Source organism: Thunnus albacares, chromosome 18 (assembly GCF_914725855.1).
Source record: "Thunnus albacares chromosome 18, fThuAlb1.1, whole genome shotgun sequence".
In the NCBI taxonomy this organism is placed as follows: Eukaryota; Metazoa; Chordata; class Actinopteri; order Scombriformes; family Scombridae; genus Thunnus; species Thunnus albacares.
The window spans coordinates 10,021,327-10,038,587 of record NC_058123.1 but is presented as its reverse complement, the minus strand read 5'-3'; the positions used below and the strand labels follow the sequence as shown (position 1 = coordinate 10,038,587).

The 17,261-nt window shown below is 40.4% G+C and overlaps 1 protein-coding gene across 5 annotated transcripts in view; it reads right to left on the bottom strand.

Annotated features, from left to right (window-relative positions):
* Positions 1-2,597: 2,597 nt before the first annotated feature.
* garnl3 (GTPase activating Rap/RanGAP domain like 3) overlaps positions 2,598-17,261 on the bottom strand; it is a 77,100-nt gene continuing 62,436 nt past the window's right edge. For 2 of the 5 annotated variants that reach the window (XM_044333891.1, XM_044333892.1), the window contains exons 22-31: positions 16,093-16,253; positions 14,889-15,047; positions 14,613-14,679; positions 14,141-14,248; positions 12,552-12,670; positions 11,906-12,041; positions 9,723-9,782; positions 6,883-7,101; positions 6,227-6,347; positions 2,598-6,137 (exon numbers count right to left, since the gene is read on the bottom strand). In XM_044333891.1, the coding sequence (XP_044189826.1) occupies positions 5,975-6,137; positions 6,227-6,347; positions 6,883-7,101; positions 9,723-9,782; positions 11,906-12,041; positions 12,552-12,670; positions 14,141-14,248; positions 14,613-14,679; positions 14,889-15,047; positions 16,093-16,253 (1,313 nt within the window). In that variant the 3' untranslated portion in view covers positions 2,598-5,974. Of the gene's footprint in view, positions 6,138-6,226; positions 6,348-6,882; positions 7,102-9,689; positions 11,819-11,905; positions 12,042-12,551; positions 12,671-14,140; positions 14,249-14,612; positions 14,680-14,888; positions 15,048-16,092; positions 16,254-17,261 lie in introns of those variants that run through there. The other 3 variants (XM_044333893.1, XR_006398842.1, XM_044333894.1) reach the window with 3 other exon arrangements.

Here is a 17,261-nt window from a genome sequence, read left to right as displayed (position 1 = left end):
TGAACACTGAAAAAGGTTTTCCCTGCTATAATCATTCCTCCTGCTCATACTGGCTATTAAAAAATCCCCTTTAAATGTGCTTTCAATGTAAATAATGAGGGCCAAAATCCACAGTGTGTCCACACAGTCATTTAGTGCAAAAATGCATTTAAAAGTTTATCTGAAGCTTATATGAGGTTTCAGCAATCTGAGTTAGTCATATCAAGTAGATATCTGCCACATTTACAGTGTTTTTAGTATAAATTTCCGCCTTTGTTTTCCTTGGCAGTGTTTCCCTGTTGAGCTATGGTGGAAGTATAGTAACAAAAAGAGGGACTAAAAAGGCACTAAAAAGACTGTAACATTGAAAGATATCTATTTGATTTGACTAATTTGGATGGCTGAAGCTTCATATTAGTTTCAGGTAAACTTTTTGCAGCAAGTGTGGTCACCGGTTCCACTGGCGAGACTGCACAAGATCCATAAGAGTCTGCCCTCTGGTAACATCATCCGCCGGGTTGCTTGTAGTAGTTCACATATCTCCAGTCCAAGATCCTGGATTTCTGCAATGAGGGTACTGACGAATACTTTGTAACCGCAAAACTCAGACTTCATCCAGTAAATGATGGTTGTGGTTTCAGACCACAGGGTGACGGATGGAATTGGCAGTGTCATCTTGGTCAGAGGACTTTGGTTAGCTGAGAACCAGTGAGTACTGGAGATCTTGCCATGACAAAGGTTGAATGGACATGCTCTTGTTCATCAATAGACCACAAATATGCAACTGCCCCGTAAGCTCTCTGTCACGTCACAGAATACGTGGAGGTCCCTATTCACTGCAGCAGAGTTGACACATGGTGGATCATAACACAGAGGAATCTTCACTTTGTTCAGGCCACATAGCCCTACTTCTCATGTTTGCCATCTTTCCAGTAGGTCTTGCTGCTGAATAGGGTCATCATAACAATGCTCAGTCTTTCCAAAGATCTGGTACCACAGCACTACCTTGGCATGGGTAGTATATGGAAATAGGTAACCCAATATATCATATTGGGATGCAAGCATCGTGTATATGTGTCTCAAGGTGGGCATGTAAACAGTCCCAGTGCATGCCCAAGGCGGATTCCCAGAGGTTGGGGAAAGCAACGGCTTGCTGCATTGAGATCTAGCTTCATTGGGCAGGTGGTCTATGACAGTGATGTCATTGCTTGCCCACTGTTTAATCTTCAAGCCGCCCACAGAAAGCAGTTCCCTCATCCTGTTCACCAGGTCCTGGGCTATCACTGTCCCAAGACTCTGCAAGGAATTGTCCACATAGAACACCTGATTGATGGACTCCAAGATGTCTTTGTTGCCTGCCTTGTTGTCTTGCACAGTGTACTGTCACTGCAGTGCATAGGTGGCACAGCAGGGACTGCAAGTAGTGCTGAAGGGCAACAGATGCCAATCATACACTGTTGGTTCTACTGTACTCACCAAATTCCTCCAAATGAAGTGGAGCAGTGGCATGTCAGCAGGAAGAAGCCTCACCTGGTGGAACATGGCTTTGATATCACCACTGACACAGTCAGGTTGGTGAAGGCGGAGGAGGAGCATAATGACTTACTCCATTCACTTTTATTTTGGTAGTGGCTGAGGCTAGGAGCTCCAGGGCTTGCTGATCTTGTTTAGATCTGGTCACTAGCTTCTCGTCGAGATAAGGTAAAACATCGATCTGCCACAACCTCTCAACATGGTGATGGAGCTCAGCTTCTGGGCTGACTACCTTAGTGAAGAGACATTGCTGTTTGTGCCCTGGGCTCTCCATGAGGCTTGTGCAATCCAGACTGCAATGGGGCCTCCTCGTGGACCACTACTCACAGGCTGTAAGGGGACCAGTAGGTGGGCCATGTCAGATCTAATAAGAATTTGAAGCTGTGCTCTGTGCACTGGCAGAAGAGTTAGGTCACGGAGGTGCCCATATGAACACTGAAATAGGTTTTTCTTGCTATAATCATTCGTCCTGTTCATACTGGCCCTTAGAAGATCCCTTCATAATGCACTTATGATGAGGGCAAAATCCACCAGCCACCTTCCTTCTTCTGTCTTTATAAGTTTATCTTAAGCTAATATGAAGCTTGAGCTGTTCAAATGAGTAAAAATCGAGTAGATATCTTTCAACGTTAGTGTTTTTAGTGCCAAAATCCCCTTTTTTAGGTGCAGGCAGGCAAGACTGTTACCATGACATGATGATCTCCAGATTTGTAGCAGAAAGAAATGATCTAATCTTGAACTGATAGATGTGAGCCTGAACTAACATGTTTATAATAACATTGCAGTCAAACAACAAAGCAGTTTCCTTTTTTTTCCTTTTTTGTTGTTTGTTTTCAACCACAGGTTCTCTTCCTAATACCATATTAGTGCCTGGTTACACCAAACACCTCCTCAGACACCTCAGACAGTGTTTGGGTTGATCAGCCTGTTAACATTAATTCAAAACGTCAACCTGTGTGAGCCGCTCACCTCTGATTATTTTAAATTTAATTAACGACTCTGATGGTAGTCCTTTGGATTATTTGGACAGTGTTAAACATTTCCTGTGTAAATCGAACATTAGTAAACAAAAAACAAGCTTAGAGTTCAAATTTCATAAATATTTATTACATATCAATGAACAGAATCGACTACTCTCACAGCAGTGGTCTACAGCACTTGTTTAAAATAATTGCTCAAATAATAATAATAATAATAATATAGTTCAGTTTCATTTGAGGCCACATTTGATACACAAACATTTACAAGTAGTACTTGGCATTAAAAACGATGGCGATACAATATTTTAAGACACTTGGTGTTTTTTTTGTTCATTTTCTTTCATTTTGATATCACAGAGAGGTTCAGCAACAGTCTAAACAGTAAATATTAATTCAAATACAAAAAACCCCAAACAAAAACAAAACAAAAGAAAACAAACAAAAAACAAACAAACAAAAAACAAAACAAAACAAAACAAAAAAACAGTGAAATTGCCAAGGGGAGGTAGAAACAAAGAGTACTCGACACAGGAAAAATAGGAACAACATAATTGAGAGAAGCAGCGTTACAAACTGTAACTGCCAAGCATCCCCCAGTCACCCACACTCAATCAGAGTAATAAACACTAAAGTAGAGTACCTTTGTAAAAATCCCCCCACCCCACTCTTCTTCTTCTTCCCTTTTTAGTTTTCTGAGTTGTGTTATAGTGTTGGAGGGGTTCACACTGAGACAGGCAGGACAGAACAGAGGAGAGAGGTGTGAGGGAAAAGGAGGAGGCTCATGCAAGATCTGAAGGCTGCTGTGTTGTGAAACCACCACACGGAGGTGCTCTCATACCCACGTTAGCATAATCAGAACCACTGCTCCCAGTTTGTTGCACTAGCTATCAGTGGATCCTTAAAGCTTTCTCCTTTTTGTTTTTACTGACTGTCTAGTGTTCATTACTCAGAACATTTTCCCTGTTTCATATTATATTTGGCATTCACACTGACTGATGAGACTGATTCAACTTTAAAATTTTAAGTTTATATCATTGATTTCAATGTGATTACTTCAGTATGTCACTGAGAGCCTTTCTTTTGATGTATTTATACATTTAGGACTGAATTTGTCAAGATGAGTCCTCTGGGCTAATACTGATTCTTCAAGAGTCAGATTACTGCAGGCTTTTTATGCTGCCAGTTAGCTAATTGCAGTTAATTCTTTACACCTGGTCTGTAGTGCTGATTTCCCAAAAGACGGAATGCCCCTGAAGTACCCAGACAACATGCCTTTTATAGTTTTAAAGTGTATATTTGTACAAAATGTTTTATACTTTAGTTCATAATATGAGAGTCTGAAGTAGGGCTAGGTTCAAAACTACATAATTATAACCTTTTATATAATTACAACCTTTTACAAAAGTATAACAGATCTTGAGTTTTTGGGAGACAAACTGGAACAAACAGGAATAAAGTTTTCTTTCTGAGACAGAGTTTAATTGAAGAACAACCAAAGAAAGTCTGGTGTGACTGCCAATCAATGCCATCAGGATCTGACTAAAAACTTGTAGGTTCAATGAAGGATAAGAATATTGCTCAGTAAAGATTTGTTGGTTTTCTGGATGTGTATAACTGGTTATCTTTGGAAACATGGTGGTGTGGGGATAATAGGAAATTAGAGGGGCATCTGGTGTTTACTGGACATTTGGAATAAAAACCAGCACAGCTTCTGGATCTTGAGGATTGGGAATCAGAACCACTGTTAATAAAGGTTATTTTTTATTTAGTTTAGTTAGTTTTAAAACTATATTTTATGATATTTATTCTTAAAGTAAAGTAGTTTCCACATTTTATAAGCCTTTCAGTTTTATTTTTCATGAGCAGCGGTTTTAGTTTTTAAAATGTTACTTACACTATTTATTTTACAAGTCGTTAGTTTTAGTTTTAATTTTAGTTGGGTAAAGGTGGCATTTTTTTAAAGGTATATGGATCTAAATTATCATTAATAATCATTCTGTATCTATTCGAAAAGGGTAGTATGCAATATAAACAATAAATTAATATAAACAAATCATTTCTTAAAATTTCTACAAGACTCCTTCAAAACTCATTACTTTTTCGTACCTTTCACATACAGAAAAAGACAAAAACTAAACATATTTTACATACATATATATTTTAGTGTAGTTTGTAGTCAAGATAGTTTTAGCTCATTGTTATTATTTGTTAGTTTGTGTTCATTTAGACAAAATTATGCTTTACTATTATTTCAGTTTATGATTATATACTGTATTTTAAATTTAGTTTTTGTCTAAAGCTTGTAGTTTTCACCTGTACTTATAGTTTTTCTATTAATACCCTCGCTGTACTCTTCACCTGAAGCTGCAGAGAGGCACCATTGTACTTTCTGCCATCACACATACGACAGTCTAGTAAAAACTGGCTCATTATCCTTTTAACACCCACACTACTTCTCATGTCTCAGGTTGTGGCTTGCTTTACGCTGTTATGTTACGGTATGATGTTGCAGACCTCATGGTTTCCAGAGAAGCCTTTTGATGCAGAAGACACAACACTTGTAGCAAAGGCGGGTCATGCAAGATTTAAGGTCAGCTCATTCTTATGGGGCGAAATGTTGAGTGCGTGTGGCTTTGAGAGAGTGCCTCCAGTAGGTGAAATTATCCTAACTGAATGGAGGTGTGGGTCACCATGGACTACAATCATGGCTGCTACTGCCAGACACCAGAATATGGTGGCTGTTAAGAGGTGTAGTTCAGTGGAGGATGCTGGGAAATGGCACTTGTGGGAGACTTTGCCTCCAGCCCTGTCTACCTGTGTACTGTGAATAAGGAGAATAATAAGGACTAATATATGCAGAGAGCATAAAACATCATACTTTTACTAAATATGGGAATAAAATGGATTTTTATAATATATCTATAAATATGCATCACAGGCATGACTGTGTCTGCATCTTTGTGTATAAACAGATGTACACTTACATATGCATATCATACAACATTTGAAAGTGAGTTGGAAATAATCACATAATATACAACACATATTAAGCTCTAGCAACTTCAGAGGGCATTGTGAATGCAGAGATTTTTGTCGTGCCTCGGTGCGGAGATTTACATTCAGTTTGTGGTTTGGGATCAAACCGTTATCTCAAGGCTGTTGCAGAACTCTGAATAAACCACGGCATCTTACGCAACCTCATTGCCTCTTTGGGTTATTTGCTGCGGGGCAACACAAACACCCAACACATGGTGGCCGAGGGACAGCTCACGAAACAAATACGCACACAGACACATCTTCTAACTCTCACTGCACCCATCTTGCCTGATGAATGGGGAGACCCAAGATAAGGGATATAAACAAAAAAAAAAAAAAAAAGGAACTCAACAAACAACAACTTAAAAGCAAACCAACCAAAACAATCAAATTGTGGTGACAGTACAGAAGTGGTTGGGCAGAGAAGTGCACGAGGGGGATTGTCTTCACTTTAGGTCCAGGACATCCTCTTCGAAGGATGTGGAGAGGGCAAACGCGCTGGCGAGAGGCGGACTCTCCCCTCGCAGCACCACCTTCTCTGGCTCGGCCTCCGTACTGGACGAACAATGAACGACGTCCAGGTCTGTTTCAATGGCCTCTGAGACTAACCTGTTGTGCACAGACACATATGAATCAAGCTCAAATAACAGTATTTTAAGTGGCGGTTAAATATACAATGCTGCTGTTGAATCTGTCACCTGTCACTGTTTGTTGTTGTTAATACTCGTGCTTTGGGCTCTTCCTCAGTGTTCTTCTTGCTCATCTTCCTCTGTTTGACTGTCCCACTGTCTGATTTCCCACTAGGCTCCTCTGTCAAGCCTTTTTTTGGTATGAGATAACAGAAAATGGATATGAGTTGAAGGAACAATTCCGTGTTTTGGGAAATACGCTTATTTGTTTTCTTGACAAGAGTTAGGTTAGAAGATCGATACCACTGTCAAAAGGCCACAGCCAGCAGCTGGTTAGCGTAGCTTTGTACAAAGAAATCTAAGCTAAAAGTAACACCTTAAGTTCACTGATATCTTGTTTGTTTAATCTGTAAGAAGATGCAGTTTTACAGTGAGTTAGTCAGCATATAACTTGGTTATTAGTGAGCTGTAGTGGTGCTTGAGGGTGGATTTCATCCCCTTTGGACAGAGTCAGGCTAGCTGTTTCCCCCTGTTTCCAGTCTTTATGCTAAATTAAGCTAAGCTAACAGGCTGCTGGCTGTAGCTTCATATTTAGTGAACATATATGAGAGTGGTATCCATTTTCTCATTTAACTCTGGGCAAGAAATAAAATAAACATAATTGCCAAAATGTCAAGCTGTTGCTTACAAAGTAAATTTGTTATTTAGTGTCTAAAAGCTTTTACCCAGCAGCTCCTTCCGTGTGCGGCTGGCTATCTCTTTGATCTCCATGCGGGACAGGGAAAGCGAGTGCGTGGCGGAGATGAGGGGAGTTGGGGGAACCATGGCGGGGGCCGGCGTCGTCAGCACCTTGTTCACCAGAGGGGACTTGAGGGGTCTTTCGATGCTGCGGCCCACCAAGTTACACAGAGGGATCTTGAAGATGTGTTTACATGCTAATTCACCTGCGAAGGGGGAGAGAGGAGAGCAAAGGAGGTAAAGTCAGGAAATGATGAGAGATGAAGACATGAAACGAGATAAAAAAGCACAAAGATGGGAACAGAATGTCGGAAAAGAGATATAAGGGGGAGAGGAATATGAGTTAATGAGAAATGTATGAAAATCCTGAAGCATTATAGTGTTTTTGCATGTTTTAGCTCATTAGCTACAAAATTCTATGGCATATAACGCATACCAGCCACTGAACATTTTGCTGCTGTCAGTTTATTAAATTTTCCATGAGAATTACATTACTGTTGCATGGTAATGCAGTTGCAAGACCATTTTTAGAGAAGTAGTTTGACATTTTGAGAAATACGCTTATTCTCACTCTTGCAGAGAGTTAGATGAAAAGATTGGCATGACTCTCACATCTGTGCAGTAAATATGAAGCTAAAGCCACCTTAGCTTAATTTAAAGACTGAAAGCAGGGGGAAACAGCCAGCCTGAATCAGTCTGAAGGTAACAAAATCTGCATACCAGCACCTCTAAAGCTAATTATCACTTCATATCCTGTTTGTTTAATTCATACAAAAACCAAAGTTGCAGTTTTATGGAGTTTTTAGGTGTGTTGGTACGACAGAGCCAGGCTATCTGTTTCCAATCTTTATGCTAAGCTAAGCAAACTTCATTTTTCCTTCATATTTACCATGCAGACACGAGTAGTATCTTAAGTAACGTGTGTAATAAGCTTATTTGCCGAAATGTCGATCTATTCCTTTAAAACCTTCTCACTGGTGCATTCAAGGACCCTTTAACGTTTGGCTGACTGAAGCATTGCTCTCATGTGCTGTAAAATCAAACTCACAACAAAAACAACAAGCTAACATACTTTATTTGTTATTGAAAAAAAAGAGTCCTTGAATGCACCAGTAGAGGGAAAACTTCAAAAGTTCACAAAACTTAAACAAGGCGACAAAATGTTTATTGCAATGGATATTCAGCCTCAAGCAAGTCTCAAGTCTCTGCAAGTAGTTTAAGCACTAAAATATGCAAAACAGATCCTTTTTTGGGACCACATGTAAAATCCCTCTCTCTCACTCACACACACTCATATGAGCCTATAAGTTAAGGAGTCTGGAGGTTGACAGGCCAATACAACAGAAACAGACCTCCATATTCAAATGAAGACACTAAAAGTCAGTCTTATTTACTGAAACATGTGATCTTAAAATGAATCATCCCTACTACAAAGAGATCATGCAATATAACTGTTCAGTTGTAGCCATTTATAGAATGCTATCTTTCACTCAGCAGAAACTATACAGGCTGTCTGGGATGCATTTAATGGATGTTTGGAGTTTTTGAAATGGCACAATCTGCCTGAAAAGCTGCAGCGTGCCAATCTGTAGTGCACAATCGCGCCATCAGGGAGCAGTATTGCAGTTCAGGCAGCCACACTGCTCCTGTGAGGCAGGCTGGTAGTGACATGGATGAGACTGAATCAATGTGGAGGATACGCTGCACAAAGAGGAGCGTCTCATCTGAAATGTCAGAGGGTTGAGAGGTGAGTAAAGAGCCATGGAGAAAAATAGAGGGTCACTGCTGATGTTTGACAGGTACACTGTGTTAGTGTTGTTACAGATCCTCTCTCCTGTACCTGCGCTGTCATACAGCAAAAAATGGCAAATAAACCAAATGTGGCAAAAAGCATGCAGTTATTCGGAATATACAATCACAGAGATCAATATATTCCACATGCGTTTCTGGACCAGGGGAAGTGTCACACTCCGTCGCACTGGCAAATGGAAATACAAATATTAGGAGAGCTTTTAGCACTAATTGGAAGTCAAATTCTCCAGAGCTGTTTTGCTGCAGGTCTTTAGCGTGGTGTTTAAGCCAGTGGAGGTGGGTGGCGGCTAGCAGCCACATCAGTAACAGCATCTTGTTCACATTACTGATGCGATTACATCAGATGAAACCCTCCCCAAGGAGCAGATACGGCAGGCACACAGGCAGTTAGAGGATGGGATTTTTGTCAGCACCCCTTCTTCAGCCTCCCCTCCCTCCCCTCCCTCCCTCCCTCCCTCTGCTGTCCATACCAACCCCCTCCCCTCCCCTCCCCTCCCTTGCCTCACGCTCAGATTGTAGCACCGCTGTTTGGACCACCACTTTGGATCGAAGAGAGGGCTGACAAAAGTCTCCATGGCGACAGTGCAATCTGTAAATCATGCTGCGGCAGACGTGTCTTCTCCTTCCCTCTTTCCCTTTTCTCCCTCCTTCTCTCCCAACCTCTTTCTTTGTACACAACCCCTCCCTTTCCCCTCGCACTCATGCATACCTTCCCTGCATCCCTTTCCCCTGTAATTTTGAAACCCTCAGTCTTGATCGACACTATCCCCTTTGCCTCGCTCTTTTACTCTGCGTATCACCTCCACCACCCCCCCCCTCTCATTCTCTCCTCATGCTAATGCTTTAATTAGTTAAGGCAGAAGGGGGATGGGGAAGACATAATGTTCACTTAACATTCAACCAACGTTTAAGTCAACATGCCGCCTTGGAGCAGACAGGGTGATACACTCTGGGAGCACGTGCATGTTAGTGGGGCAGCATTATGAGGACGAGTTGCGGGAGAATCCTGCAGTACCTTCGGCATCCTTAGACATGTACAGGGAAAGCTTGGTACCATAGGGGATCCGTATAGAATCTGAACCAGGGACGAAGAAGAGGGTTACACAAACTGAACACACACAGTACATACATTTAAGCACACACACACACACACACACACACACACGCACACACACAGTAGGTTTCTTGGTTAGGTGTACCACTCCCGGTGATGCAGAATCATGTACATACATAACCAGCTAAACAGGAAAGAAAATGAGAATCCCTTCGAGAGAAATGATTACCCCGCACCAACCTAAAAGCATAAAGCCAGTCCTCGGCTAATTGCAGCAGCGACAGCCAAACCTTCCTCCCTGTTAGCCTTAATGGGACCTGTAAATACCCGCTCCCCTCAGGAAAAGAGGAAAAGACCGGAGCAGGAGCTAAAGAACCAGGACATTTTAATAATTGTCTTCCTCAAGCGTTGTCCTTGGACTGTGGATACATCTGAGGATGACTTTGGGTCCCTTTCAACAGCTAGAAAAGTCAGATTCTAATGAACACAGAGGAGTTGACGTCGTCGTCATCCATCAATCTGTTGGCTCACGCTGAATGACAAACCTTTATGTCATTAACGGCCAGGCATCACAAATATGCCCAATTTCAGACAGTTTTATCAATCTGGAAGAGGTCAGCCATGAGGGGAGGGAGGACTCTGAATGGTCAAATATACAATGAAAGATGGAAGGGGGGAGTGAAAGTAGGTTGGAGGGTGGAAGGGAGGGGCTCGTATTGATCCTCAATCATCTTTGAAAGCATTCTCTGTCTCTGAGGACCCTTATTGTGTCCCTTGAACGGTGGAGGTGGGTGATTAGTCTGTTCCTTCTGCATTGTAAGACTTTAAACGGTCATAACGATGCTTTTGCATGTTTTAGCCCTTTAACCTCAAATTGCATACGCATAAGTGCCAGCCATTTTCCATAACTGTTTTATATTGAATTCCTACTTTTGTTGCAACCAAGGGTCTCCATTACTCCAACATCTGACAGTTGGCTGCCCAACAGTAATCCTTTAAAGGATAAGTCTGGTGACAAGTAGTGGCCAAAGCCTGATAAAGCTTATTCCTCTGTGCCATAGAGCTCCATTTTTTGTCAAAAAACGATTATAAACACACCATGAACACACAGGAACTGTAGCTTATTTTGAGTAAATCCCACAAACGCTGTCTTGCTGCAGTAAATAGCCACTAGAGTACAAAATGTGTGTTATTCCGCTGCTGAAAACAGTCCCCAGTGAATACACTTTTTACTCCTGTTTGAGTAACACATGCTAAAAACTACAGTGCCCAGCTGTTTTAGGAACCAACTATATATTTGGGTCTTGTTTTTTTTAAGATTCATTTATCATTAGGAGCCAATGCGGTTGGGACTGAGATCCACAGACAGAGCAGGGAAGTGAGATGGACAATCACATAGCTGGTTTTGGTCTTTTAATGGGATTTACTGACATTTATACAAATATAGAAGAACACCAGACTTGAAATCTTAAAACGCACAAAACTAATTTCACATTATCCATCTACTGTTTGTTTTCCGACAACTTAGCTCATCAGCAGTACACTCTGGGATCTTGGATGGTCTCTGAACACACCAGCAAGGAGAATTTTCACACTGATCCATACTTGCAATGACAAAATTTGTCAGTGACAATAAAATAAAGGCAATGAATTCTTCACTGTTTCAAGCTGATTTTCATGGTGTGTTAAATGGAAAATGGCTGCATGTAAGGCAGAAAACTAACTAATCTTATGGTGTGCTTTGGAAAATAGTCTGCTATAATGTTAAAGTTCACAAGATTTGTAGGGTTAAACATTTAAAACTATCAACAATACAAACATTTCCATATTTGTCATCAGACTGTACATTATGTCAGTATGTACAGTAATGAGAGAGGATGAGATAACAGTCATGGGAGAGATGCAATTAAATATCTTGCTCTAGAAAACTACACATGATTAAACAGTGGGAAATTAACCCTAACCCCGGAGGAGAAAGGCTTCAATGAACCATTCTGCTGAGACAAGTTTATGTAAATGGATCTCCAGCTCTCGCAGCATCCCAAAGTCAAACGGGTCTGTAGGCGACACTGACATTTTGTAAACTTTTAATATCGAAGCAGTAATATCAACATCCTCCGGTGCTTTTGCTGTGTGGGGCTTACCGTCACCGAGCGGCGAGGGGAACACAGGCATCTCGTAGCCGGTGGGCGTCTGTGGGGAACTCTGGGAGCTGGTGTCTCTCGAGCTGCAGTTGGAGGCTGAGCTCATCGGAGCCGACGAAACGAAATAGATGTCCGACTGTAGGTGGTAAAAAACAGGAGGACGCGGAGAGGGAACGAGATCAATACAGGGAGACGGTGAACATGTAGAGATGCCAGGAAAATATTAAGAGGAAAGGGACAGGAAGGATAGAAGCAGAAGGTGAAACGTGGAATGAAAAACGAACAAAAAAACAAAGAGATTGAATGGGGATAAAGGAAGACATAGTATTTGTTTTATGCCAGGTGCACTGTGGTCTGTTTTAAATTGTCCATGTGTATGAATTATGAGTGTATTATTGCTTTGTAGCCATACAGATCGCCAGCCATATTTCCCACTGGGGTAATAAAGATTGATTGAAATGAGAGAGCTGAGACAGCTACTTCTATAACACAGAGTTGGGCCTTCTAATGCTGCCAACACTCACCAGCTGAAAGTGCTCTTGCTGTAGTGAAACCACATTTTTTTCAGGCACCCACATAATGCAAGTCTAATATCTAATCTAAATAAAATCAGTGATTTACAAAGTTGTCTGCCAATCATACTGACCCGTGAAGCAGCCAGCTGTAGTTCTGGGACTACTGCTGTGTACACAAGGTTGCCGTTGACCACCAGTCGGATCTCGATGGAGTCCGTCGTGAAGGCCAGGATGTAAGGAAACGCACAAACTGCAAAAACAAGAAGAGCATATGATAAAAAAGCAGTGGCGGATGATTAAAAGCAGTGGCAGATGATCAACAGCGGGCCAACCAAGACTTCACTTGGGGGGAAAAATATTATTATAAAGAAAAAGTTAAAGTTTTTTAACTCCCTGAATACAGGACCTTTTGTAGTTTCACCCACAGTGGCATTTTGAAATGTCATCATTAGCTAATGATATATGCAGAAAAATGAGAGAGACAAGAATCACGCTGAGCATCTCTCTGAGGGGCATTAAACTCTCCTCTCCTTTGTTTACTGTAAAATGTACAACAAGGTGAGAGCAAGCAGTGGCACAGTGTGGAAGACAGAGCCGACAAAACGAATTATGTGACAAGTGCCACCTGTTAGATTCGAATGTACAGTACAAAACACAACACAACAACACTTTGGCAAAAATAATAAGCCTTGGGTGACTGGACCAAGACAGAATATGGAAATTATATTTATGTCCAATTTTGTTGTAACACTTACTGTATATTTCCTACACTACACATGTCAAAGCTTAAACCAACTGTTGGTACTGCAACAAGCTTTAAACACAAGGCTGTCATATTATTATCATAAAAGCAAACAGTTGCTCATTTAGACGTCCCACAGAGCAACATTATCATTCATTTGGAGTCGTGTTTCTGGCCACGTGATGAATCTAAATCCAATATTCACTCCTCTTTTAGCTCTGTTTCCACTAACTCCCGAAGGAAATATCTGGCTTTTTAGTTGCTAAATGTTCCACTATGTTCACCAGCTAGTTGCTAACTTTAACGGTTCTTTGGTGCTGGACAGGTCGCGGGTCATGTGCAATGGGTTTATCACAGCTTTTTCACTGAAAACAGCAGAAATTTAGGTTGATAAGAGCGGTGAGAGTGGCCCAAAACAGTAAAGTTGTGGGCCATAGAACCAAAACGATGCTAAAATATTCTGTGAAACACAAGAACTGCAAAGTTGGGTGATAATTATTTGTGGGTTCGTCATTAAGATCGACCCCGTTCACATTACACATCGTTGTTTATTAATATAAAAATATTGATTTAAGTAGCTTTAACAGTTGCTGTCAAACTAAGGGTCTCTAATGTGTTTCAGTACATTTGTTTTATTACAAATACATTATTGCTTGTTTGAGTGTGTGTGTCTGAGTGTGTGTGAAAGGTGGGGTATATTACAGGATGCACAGCAGCATGTTATTATCAACAGGTTCAGGGTTACAGCTTTAGTACCGACTGTGTTTGCTTTTCATCGCCTTCTGCATAAATGATAATACACTCAAACACAGATACACGTGTGCGCGCAGATGCACACACACAAAATAACAGGAATAATCACAGAGCCCAATTGGATGCGGGTGGCTACACATGGTGTTTCCATGGCGACGGCAAGCTCCGGCCAGGCCAGCAGCATGGGCAGGGTGGGGCCCAAGCAGTGTTGCCGTGGTAACCTACCAATAGCATTGGGCATCTGGTTCCAGCTGAAGTGGAAATCGGAGGTGTTGGACTGGATCATCGGTGTGGAGCCGTTAAACGGACAAACTTTCTTATAGTAACAAATATCTGTAAAAGAAAAAGACGACACAACTTTCAGATGACAGTTTTCTTCTGTTTACTGTTGTTTTTTTGTCTTTTGTTTTGAACAAGGGTTGAAAGCTGCATTTTATTAAAACTCAATTAAAATTTGGGAGCTATCTGTCCTATTACCCAGACATATAAAGAACGAGACAAAAGCTTAAGTAGATGGCTGCATTTTCAAGATCCATCTCTGATTCTTAATATTCTGGAGCAGTCTGTGGGATGATTTTTTTTTATTCCAGAAAGGCGCTGTGGCAGAGGAAAAACATTAAGGCTCCTCTTTGACAATAGAGACAGAGAGCTGAAGCAAATAACATCTGAAACATTTGGAGTTCAAAGGGAGACTCACAGTTGTAACACAACAGCAGACCTGCCTCCCCGTCTTCATACACATCAATGGCTGCTACAAAATTTACCTGCAGGCAGAGACGAGTCGGTTTAAGGGAATCATTTCAACACCATCCAAAAGGTCAGATATGAGACACTGTTTTTAGCAAATAATGCCAGGTGATGTATCCTGAAGGTACCGGGTAACCATCCAGACAATATAAAAAGATATATTCCCACATCACATGAAAGCAAATAATGAAAAAAGAGGGTGCATGCATGTGCACAAGTGCCTCACCCTGTTGGCGTCTACGTGGTGTAGCCGGTAGGCATCTCCAGTGCTCTCATTGATCAGATCAAACTGATGTTTGTAGGCCACACAGATCATATTGTCATTCTCCCCCGTCGGCCCGTCCACCAGCGCCATCACCACCGGCGGGTCACACAGACAGATCTCCTAATGGGTGGATGGTACACATGGTTAGTTTAATTTAATTACTGTAATATATACAGGTTTGTAAGTATCTGTATCTCTATAATACTTAGATAACAGGATAAACAGTACAATAATGTGTCAAAATAACATTTTGAGAAATCTCTCTAGGGTTGCAACCACGGAAAATTTGGTAACACTTAACCATAAGTCCCCCTTTTTAACATGTATAAGCAGTATATAAACAGTTAATAAATGACTTATAACGCACTATAATGTAGTTGTAAGCAGATGTATTGTGTTTATTAATTTATTGGCCAACAACTACAACTCCTGCTGTGGGTACCCATAAGTGGAAGCTGACGTATGAACAGTTAATGGATGACAATATGGTAAATTACAGTTGTAATAATATAAAATATGTCTTCATAAGATAAGATAACACTTTATTGATCCCTGAGGGGAAATCAGGTGTAACAACAACATAAGAATAAACATTAAATTGAATCTATATATAGATAGAAAAAAAAAAACGTAAGTAGAGAACAAACTGTACAAATTGAAATTAGAAGCTATATGCAGTATAGTAATAATAGGAGAAGTTATAACTGCTGACAAATACTGTACATTAATAAACACTTAAAAATATCCTTTTATCTTCTTACAACTTAAAATTTATTAAATGTTTTTGCTTATAAATATAAAATAGGGGATGTTACATGTTGCTTTTTATTACTGATTAATCGAAAAATATTTGTGTAATATAAAAAATATTTTTTGATCAATTTATTAATTGTTCAGTCTATACAATGTCAGAAAATGCTTTGTCCAACCAGAACCCCAGAAAACCCAAAGATATTTAATTTAATATAACATAAGACAAAGAAAACTTCAAATATTCACTTTTGAAGAGCTGGATCCAGTGATTTTATGGCATTTGTGATAAAAAAGACTGAATCACAAAGTGAATTAACATTCTATTAACCTATTCATTCATTAATTTCCTCATGAATTCATTTTTCCATCCATTTATTCATTCTTTTACTCGTTCACGTGGAGTTTGTTGTACCCGTATATACTGAAACTCCTCCACCGGTGAGTCTGCTCCTGTGGCGATGGCGCTAAAGCCTTCAAAACGTTTCCTGGTGATGAGGAGGAGTTTGTTCCTGATGGCTGCTACTATCCTCAGTTCTGAGCCGTGGTGGGTGTTGATAGAGTACAAATGACAGCCTGGGACAGAGATAGAGAGACAGAAAGTACATTGTGCTGTGCTGTTCTGCGCTGTAGGTGCTGTTCTCTGGCATCATCCCAGAGATCAATGCATCCAGTACAGACAGCTGGCATGCCACCAGCAGCAGCTCAATTGCATGTTCAAAAAAGACATTTACAAAAGGTCATGATATCCCGTTTTAGTCTTATCAAATGTAAATGATCCTGTCAAGCACAATTTAGATTATTAAACTTTTTTTAATGGTAACTAGTCTTGATTTGTCTTACTAACACATTGAATTTGTTCTTCTTGTTCACCAAAGAAACAAGAAACAAGTCTGAATGTGGATGATTTGGAGGTCAGCCTACGATAACTAAAAGAAGGCAAGCAAAAAAAAAACATTTTCCATTTTCCACATTTTGGGAAATACACTTATTTGCTTTCTTACGGAGAGTCAGATGAGAAGAAGGCTACCACTCTCATGTCTGTATGCTAAATATGAAACCAGGAGACTGTTAGCTTAGTTCAGCATAAAGGCAGGAATTGGAAAAACATCTAGACTGGCTCTGTCAAAAGTTTGGAAAAATGCCTAGCACCATCTCTAAAACTCACTAATTAACACAATATTATCTTGTTTGTTGAATCCATACGAAAAACACAGTTTAAAAATGTAGATGTGTTATGTTAGCTAAGCTAAAGCTAACACTAAACTAAAGCTAACATTTCCTGGTTGAGAGTGGTATCAATCTGTTCATCTAGCTCTCAGCAAGAATGCAAATAAGTGTATTTCCCCAATGACAAACTATTCTTTTAAAACCACTATTAAAACGTGTAAAGTGTCACATTTCTCCACCATTATTTCACTTCATCTGCTCATCATCTGTTTCTTAAGTTTCTAAAATTTGAATTAACACTTGACACCTGTGGTGGAAAGTAACTAAGTACATTTACTCAAGTACTATACTGACATGGGTCACATTTCAGATGTCTATGAGTTGTTAACAGCTCCACCAAATAGTGCTTTTTCC